Genomic DNA, 7,257 nt, shown 5'->3' with positions numbered 1-7,257 from the left:
TGCTACGTTTGTGCTGTCAAATTTCCATTTATATAGCTTTTGTTTAAAAACTATTACTGAAATATTAAAGTTTAGAGAACAGCTACAGTGCGTGCAAACTTGTGAAGACTTACGGGAAACATTAGACCTCTGTTATTGCCAACAAAGGTTGTCTTACAAAGCACTGATTTGAACTTGTGTTATTGGCTTATCTTCCACCATAACTTGCAAATTCTTTACAATGGATTTTATTTTTGTCTCATAGTTTAAGTGAAAATTGCAGATCTCATCTTTCTAAGTAGAACTTGCACAATCAGTGGCTGTATGTTGCATGTATGTTCCATATTTTTTCCCCCTTTTTCTCTACATCCCTCACATTTTTCTTTCCTACTTGCTATGCATAGCACCAGTGCCTACACAGGAATGGGCTGGTGCTGTGAAATGTTGCACATATTTCGCCCCCACCCCCTTTCCTCTCCACCGTTGATTCACTTTATGAAGTGTAAAAGAAATACAGCCCGTCCAAATTCTGAGATTGTATTCTGTTACCGCCACCTACTGGTATGATAGTTTAAACTCCTTTGGTCTCTGATCCCTCAATCTTTCACAACAAATAGCAGTTTGGTATTGTGAATATCTAGACGTTTAAAAATCTGTCACAACTGTGAAAGTTTTGGTTAAAAAATAAAAATAAAACTTTGTCAAACAGGAATTGAGGTCGGGTCGGGCCTGTTCCCATCTCACACAGAATCTAGTCTCCATCCATTGTCAGACATTCAGATTTTAGTGCCAACCCACCCGACCCACAGAACGCAACTACGGCAGATGAATCTCAACGTTTTCCGTCCGGGAATCGGGGGTAAAATCCGGTAGAAATCCGTGTCATGTTTCCCAACTTTAGCTGCGATTTGGCGCTTTAAACGGATTGTTGTTTAAATCCAGCAGATGGCAGTCGGCACTTGGTTAGCATGGGGAAAACCAGAAGAAGAACAAGTGGCAAGGTTGTGAGGCAAACAAATAGAGAATGGAAACGTTATTTGAGATAGTATGATCATTAGAGATCCTTTTTCAGGGTTCTCCCGCTGAGTTCAGTGTGCTTCGGAGGGAACATGTTGGAAAAAGAAACCGATAAGGGGAAGGAGAGTTCCGGGGAGAAAGGCTTCCGGACGCCTGGGTTGAGAGGAACACAGACCACCACACTGTTCCGTGCTGTCAATCCTGAACTCTTCATAAAACCAGTGAGACCCTAACGCACACACGCACACACACGCGCGCGCACACACACACACACACACACACACACACACACACACACACACACACACACACACACACACACACACACATACAGAAAGAGAGAAGTGATATAGCTTTACAATACAGTAGCGCGATTTCAGGAAGTTTTAGACTAAATTGTTGAGCCTCTGACTGCTGCTGGGTCGCTCCTTTTCTCGGCAGTTTTGCACACTTCTATGGTTGACTCCCGTTGACCGATTGATTCAGGGCCGTGCAGAGACTTTTGGAGGGGCAGGGGCTCAAATTTAAAAAAGGGGCACATTGAACAAAAACTTCGTACGACAACATAACATCAACCCATATTAATCAAGTATCTAATTAGATCCTACTATATCACTGCCATCATGCAGGGAAATGCATGATGGCAATGATATAGTAATAATATCTATTTAACCTCTAGAACAACCTGGCAGCAGTCTGCTTTATAGATCAAAAAACTCAAAGGAGTTAACTCTATATAATAGTTTGATGTGAAACCTCTGAGATCTAGAATTATAAGACTGAGATATCAAGGCAAAGAAAGCTCAGTAGCTGCTGGTATGGGCAATTCAGGGGCCTCCAGACATTCAGGGGCCTCCTCTGTGGTTCCCGCTTTCAGCTTCCCTCCCTTCTGGTGCCCTCGAGTTGATTCTAGAGTTCTCCATAAAAACATTAACTGAAGATTTTGTGGCCACAACTCCTTAACAATGGAGGCAGGGACACATGTCCATGTGTGGGCCATGTTCCACACACTTCCTCCAAAATGTGTCTGAAGCACTATCTTTGTTGTTGGTCAGTTGTCACTTTGCGCCCTACACTGTATTCGTCCTGTTCTTCTGTGGTTTTTTCATAGATATAGATGTACCCATTGCTGCAAATGTCAGCTCCACAGTCGATATTTGTCAGTGACACCCGCTCATCCTCTGCCTTAAACACCAGTTCTCTGCACATCAGATAAGTGTAAAGGCTGCTGGTGTCAGAAGTAGTTGCCTGTCTCCAGCAAATGACGGAGAGATGATATGTCTGAGTTCCGCATTTTACAGGTACTTCTAGGACTCGGTCAGGTATCACAGGATGTCTTACATCGTCTGGACTGTCTGGCCATGGCAGTATCAGGGTCATCATATTAGTATTATTGAAAAAGCAATCCCTCTTTTTGTTGGACTTGCAGGTGTCGCAACTTTCCGAAATTCTACTCCAATAACACTTCAAAAGAGTTGATGTCGTGTCATTTTGTTGTTCCTTTGGTAGAGGAATGACAGGACCAACGGTACGAATAATTTGTGAACACGTCTGACATTGTTGACAGTAGTCAGCTATATACAGCTTAGAGACTGTGTAGATGCCATACTGGGCCAGACAGTGTGACATGTAACACAAAAGGACTCCTGGCTTGTCCTGATGTTTTACATCCCTAATCTTTAGAGTGTATATTTACATCCATGCAGTCTAAATGATCAGTGTCATTCTGATTTCCATCTTCTGAGTTTTCTTCTTCAGAAGATGAGTCCTGTGATGAAGAATACTCATACACTTCTCTGAAATGTGTCCACATATTCGCAGCATTTGGGCTTCCAGAACAAACTTCCTCATCCTCAGAGGAAGCATGAACGCCTTTAACATAAATGCTGTCGAAATGGTCAGGATCAATTTCAGAATTATTGTTTGAGCTTTCTTCTTCTGAAGACCATTCTTCTGATGAAGAATACTCAGAGACGTCATAAAAATGTGACACAACATTTGCTGCATTTCAGTTTCCAGAGTCAACTTCCTTAAATGAAGCATCCATCTCTTTAGTGTCCAGGTTGTCAAAATGTTCTGTGTGGTTTTGAATTTCATCCTTTGAGTTCTCGTCAAGGGAAGAGGCTTCCTCTGTTGATGAATTTTCAAAGACTTTTACAAAATTCATCATATTTTCCTGGCTTTCACAGCTTTCTTTCACTGCTGGATCCATTTGTTCATAAGGAACATCAACAAAATCATCCCCAGAGTTAACTTCAAATTCCAGCTCCATTTCGGTATCAGGCAGATAGACGCTTTCCAAAGCAGCAGTGTCTCCAGACGTCTTAACTATCAAATCGGTATTAACGGTAACTTCCTCAACTTTAATTTCAGGAGAATCCTCTTTCAATTCTCCTGAAATTCCATTGTCTTTTCCATCATCTTCGGCCACAATGTCAAAACCAAAGTATTTGGACTGTTCATCAGATGAGCTCTCTCCTGAAACATCCTTGTGTTTTACATAACTGTCAACAAAACGTCAAATCCAAAGTACTTAAATTGTTCGTCTTCAGCTGAGCTTTCTTCTAAAATGGCACAGTGTTTTACGTTGTCTTCGGTGACGATGTCAAAATCAAAGGGTTTTGAGCTTTTGTCAGGTGAGGTCTCTGCTGAAATCTCCTTGTGTTTTATACAGTCTTCGACGAAAACGTCAAATCCAAAATATTTAAATTTGAGCTCATCTGAATTCTTCGCTGAAATGCCACTGTGTTTTTCATCGTCTTCAGAATCAAAGTGTTTTGCTCTGCTGAAATGTCTTCATCTTTAATCTGATGTCCCAGCAACTTCTCTATTCCTTTTGTGACAATATATCCAATGCCCCAACCGATAGAAAAAAACATTTTGACAGCAGTTGAAATGGTTTCTAAAATCCCTGTTTGAAATCGACTCTCTCTCAAAGTGTTGTACCTCCAACGAAGTTGAAAAGCAAACTGAGAATTCTTGTATTTGGAATGATAATAATAATCATTTGAACCTTTATGACATCATCGATGAGAACATTGATGACATGATGATGTCAAACAACCTGTGTCAGGTTTTTGTTTGTTTTAGTTGCTATGGCAACATAAGGAGTTATGTATGAGACAAGACTACTCTCAATTAAAAATGCATGTGTATACATCTAGATTTGTGAATTTAAGTTAATAAATGTGCATAAATGTAAGTTTTGTATTTGTCCTATTTTTCAACTCATACGTACGTGTAAAAATCTGAGATTTTACCTATGAGAATACTTGTAATCACATAAATTAATATTAGTTAATTAATGTTTTTGGTAGGTTTTATAGAGAGAGTAAGTATTTTTTCCGGAAGTTAGACACACATAAGTCACATTTAGAAAGTGTGATTTTGTATTTTGATCCATTTTGAAGTGTGACTGAGGAGGGTCCTCTTAAACTTCACATGTCTTGACTTAATTGCTTGCTCTTTTCATAAGGAAAACATTTAACAACATCTAATAATTACATTGTTATAATTTTTTTTACATTTTAACTTAGTGAAAAGGATGATTCACCAAGCAGATCGTGTAGCAGATCAAATTGTGTGCACAAACTTGGCGAATCGAAGTTGATTCTGATCAAGAAAATATCGATCAGAGTTATCGATAAGTGAATTTCATACATTTGCAGGCACAACAGAAAAGGGGATATGTGAAAAAAAAATAAAATAAAGTTCAATAAAAAAAAAACAATTTGGCATATTTAAACACAATAGGTTTTTATTTCAACATTTCAACATTGTTAACCTTGATGTATTGAAGCGTTCATAAATTAAAATGAATTATTACATGTTTACGACGAACCCTAACAGTTTCTAGCTTGCAGAGTCAATACTTCCATGGCGTCTTGTTGTTATATTTAGCTAAATATTATTGCTGAGGGGCACAAACAGGCCTTCTGACATACAGATAAAAAAAAAATAAAAAAAATAAAAATAAAAAATTCAAAAAGGGCACTAGGAGCATCACGGATAAAAAGGGCAGGGGCTCAAGCCCCCTTTGCCCCCCCCTCTGCACGTGCCTGGATTGATTGATTGAAACCTGCCGTTTATGCCAGGTTTCAAAGCCACGACTCTTTTGAAAACGTTAAAACTGATCCAATTAAAGCTCTATGTCTAGCTGCTCTTAGTAGGATATTGCTATCATGTGATAATAGACCCATCAGGCTTTTAACACGGAGCTATGTTGTTTTGCAGAATAAACCAGTGATGTTATTTGGGCTGGTGGCCATCACCTTGAGTGTGGGTTACCTGGGCTATCTGCACGCCGTGAAAGAAAATGACCAGCAGCTTTATGAAGCGATAGACAGCGAAGGAGAGAGATACATGAAGAGGAAGACTTCCAAATGGGACTGATGGGGATCCATGCTGCGCTGCATTATACAGGCAGTTTATTAGTGCTTCAACAGGACAAACAACCAAGAAGACATGCACACTAATTGTATCATGTCCAGTCAAATATGTTCTGTGGCTGATAAAAGCATAATAAATGTGGAAACCACAAAATATTTTTCAAAGAAGACACATTCAATTGATTGCAGGTGTTTTTATTATATGAGCTGATAGGTAAACATCTGTGAACTTCATATTAAAGACACAAGCGAACTGATCAAATCAATCTTATATAGAAAAGGCAAAGCAATTCAAAACTTGCATCAACATTGAAATTTAACAGAAGTCTGGAGAAAACATGGAGAAAATATGCAGTTTGTGTTTAAATAAAAATAATCAGAGTTTGAAGCAGCATCTCAGAATGCGACTGTTTTACAACAGAAATCAGTTTCAGAAATCCAAAATTTCTGATAAAGTCAACCAGGTGAAAAATTAGCCTACATATATTTATTTTAAATAGGCTACACTTTTCTGAAATACATTTGAAATATGTTATCATTTCTGAGAATGTTAAAAATTTAAAATAAATACATTTTTAAAAACATGCTTCAAATATGTTGCTTTAAAATATACTTTGGTATCATGGCATGTGTCATTGCTTGTGTGTCATATGCCACAGTTTTAGTGTCAGGTTGAATATATGAATAGTTGTATTTCTAACAAATAACAAAAATAACAAAAAACAATAATACATACATATACACTGACTCTGTGAGAAGCCAAAGCTTTGGTGACAAATGCAATGGCACTAGTGTCAGCTTCAGTTACATCTGCCATCTTCCATCAAGTAAAAATAATTAAAGTTCTTACATGGTTAATTAACCAATAACATTATGATTTCAAAAGTAATTATTCACGAATAGACAATATAACTAACTTGGTTAAAATTGAAAATAAAATTAAAGTCAACAAGAAAATTGTTTTGGTTTTAACTCTGAAATTAGTTCATGGAGTTGACTTAACAATAAGAAACTAGTGTCTACATTTTATTAGAATATTGAACTCCTCAATACTTGTAATAAAAATAGTAATTATGATTTTGCCGTAAATTAATTGCACGTTTTTCTTTATGAAAAAATGAGTCTGTAAATTTTAAACTTCTGTTTTTTTATTATTAAAAATTGTCTCGTGTTTTTTTAAAACATCGGTTAAGACCTTTATTATTATTATTATTATTATTATTATTATTATTATTATTATTATTATTATTATTATTGTGTATAACTGCATTTTTACTTAATTTGCAACTTACAGGGGGAGGAAGCGGTAAAAAGCGATCAAATAAATAGCAGGTCTATTTATTTATTGTTCTATTTATTCTACTTTAGAAGGTAGACCGGGGAAATATGTTGATGGGATGAAAAACCCTGTGGAATTACTCATCCACTGTTCAAACTGTAGCCAACAGGATTATCAAACTGTTGCATAATATTCTATACACCACTTATTGGTAATTGAAACAAACTGGGGCAAAGCAATGCCCTAATGTGTTTCTGATCACGGATCGTATGGTCCGAGTCCTGGTGTAAGACAAACTGAATCTGAGGAAAGATCAGCTGGGAGGGGCGTGGAGGTGCAGTGGTCACCTCCGGGTCCCACCTACTGTGAAAACAATGCATCTTTAGTTGGTGTAGAATTGGTGATTTTGAAACGACATCAGGTGACCAAAACTCTGTCCAAAGCTTTCCACCTCTCTCACCATTTGGATCTACGTGCGCTGCGGTTTTATTGACTCGGCGCTCGCGGAGTAAATCCGTGCCATTTGACTTGTGCAGATTTGCGGGCTAACTGCATCCCTATCGTCTAAGAGATTAAAGACTTTGACGTTTATGT

The 7,257-nt window shown here is 37.7% G+C and overlaps 1 protein-coding gene across 1 annotated transcript; it reads left to right on the top strand.

Moving 5' to 3' along the window:
• Window positions 1-821: 821 nt before the first annotated feature.
• Window positions 822-5,567, top strand: smim8 (small integral membrane protein 8). The gene is made up of 4 exons (XM_044105677.1): window positions 822-838; window positions 925-980; window positions 1,052-1,217; window positions 5,230-5,567. Exons 2-4 carry the CDS (start codon window positions 925-927, stop codon window positions 5,386-5,388), a joined length of 381 nt encoding a protein of 126 aa, XP_043961612.1. The 5' UTR covers window positions 822-838; the 3' UTR covers window positions 5,389-5,567.
• The last annotated feature ends 1,690 nt before the right edge of the window (window positions 5,568-7,257 follow it).

The sequence above is a fragment of the Gambusia affinis genome, linkage group LG22, assembly GCF_019740435.1.
Source record: "Gambusia affinis linkage group LG22, SWU_Gaff_1.0, whole genome shotgun sequence".
Classification (NCBI taxonomy): Eukaryota; Metazoa; Chordata; class Actinopteri; order Cyprinodontiformes; family Poeciliidae; genus Gambusia; species Gambusia affinis.
Note: the sequence above shows the minus strand (reverse complement) of the source record. Positions and strands in the feature narration are given on the sequence as shown.

What these genes read in the sequence shown, in the direction of transcription:
- smim8 (XM_044105677.1), top strand. Translation starts at nt 925, where the DNA reads ATGGCAGTCGGCACTTGGTTAGCATGGGGAAAACCAGAAGAAGAACAA. An exon ending in GAAGAAGAACAAGTGGCAAG is followed by an intron (nt 981 to 1,051) that starts GTTGTGAGGCAA and finishes ATCCTTTTTCAG; the next exon opens with GGTTCTCCCGCTGAGTTCAG. An exon ending in CTGAACTCTTCATAAAACCA is followed by an intron (nt 1,218 to 5,229) that starts GTGAGACCCTAA and finishes GTTGTTTTGCAG; the next exon opens with AATAAACCAGTGATGTTATT.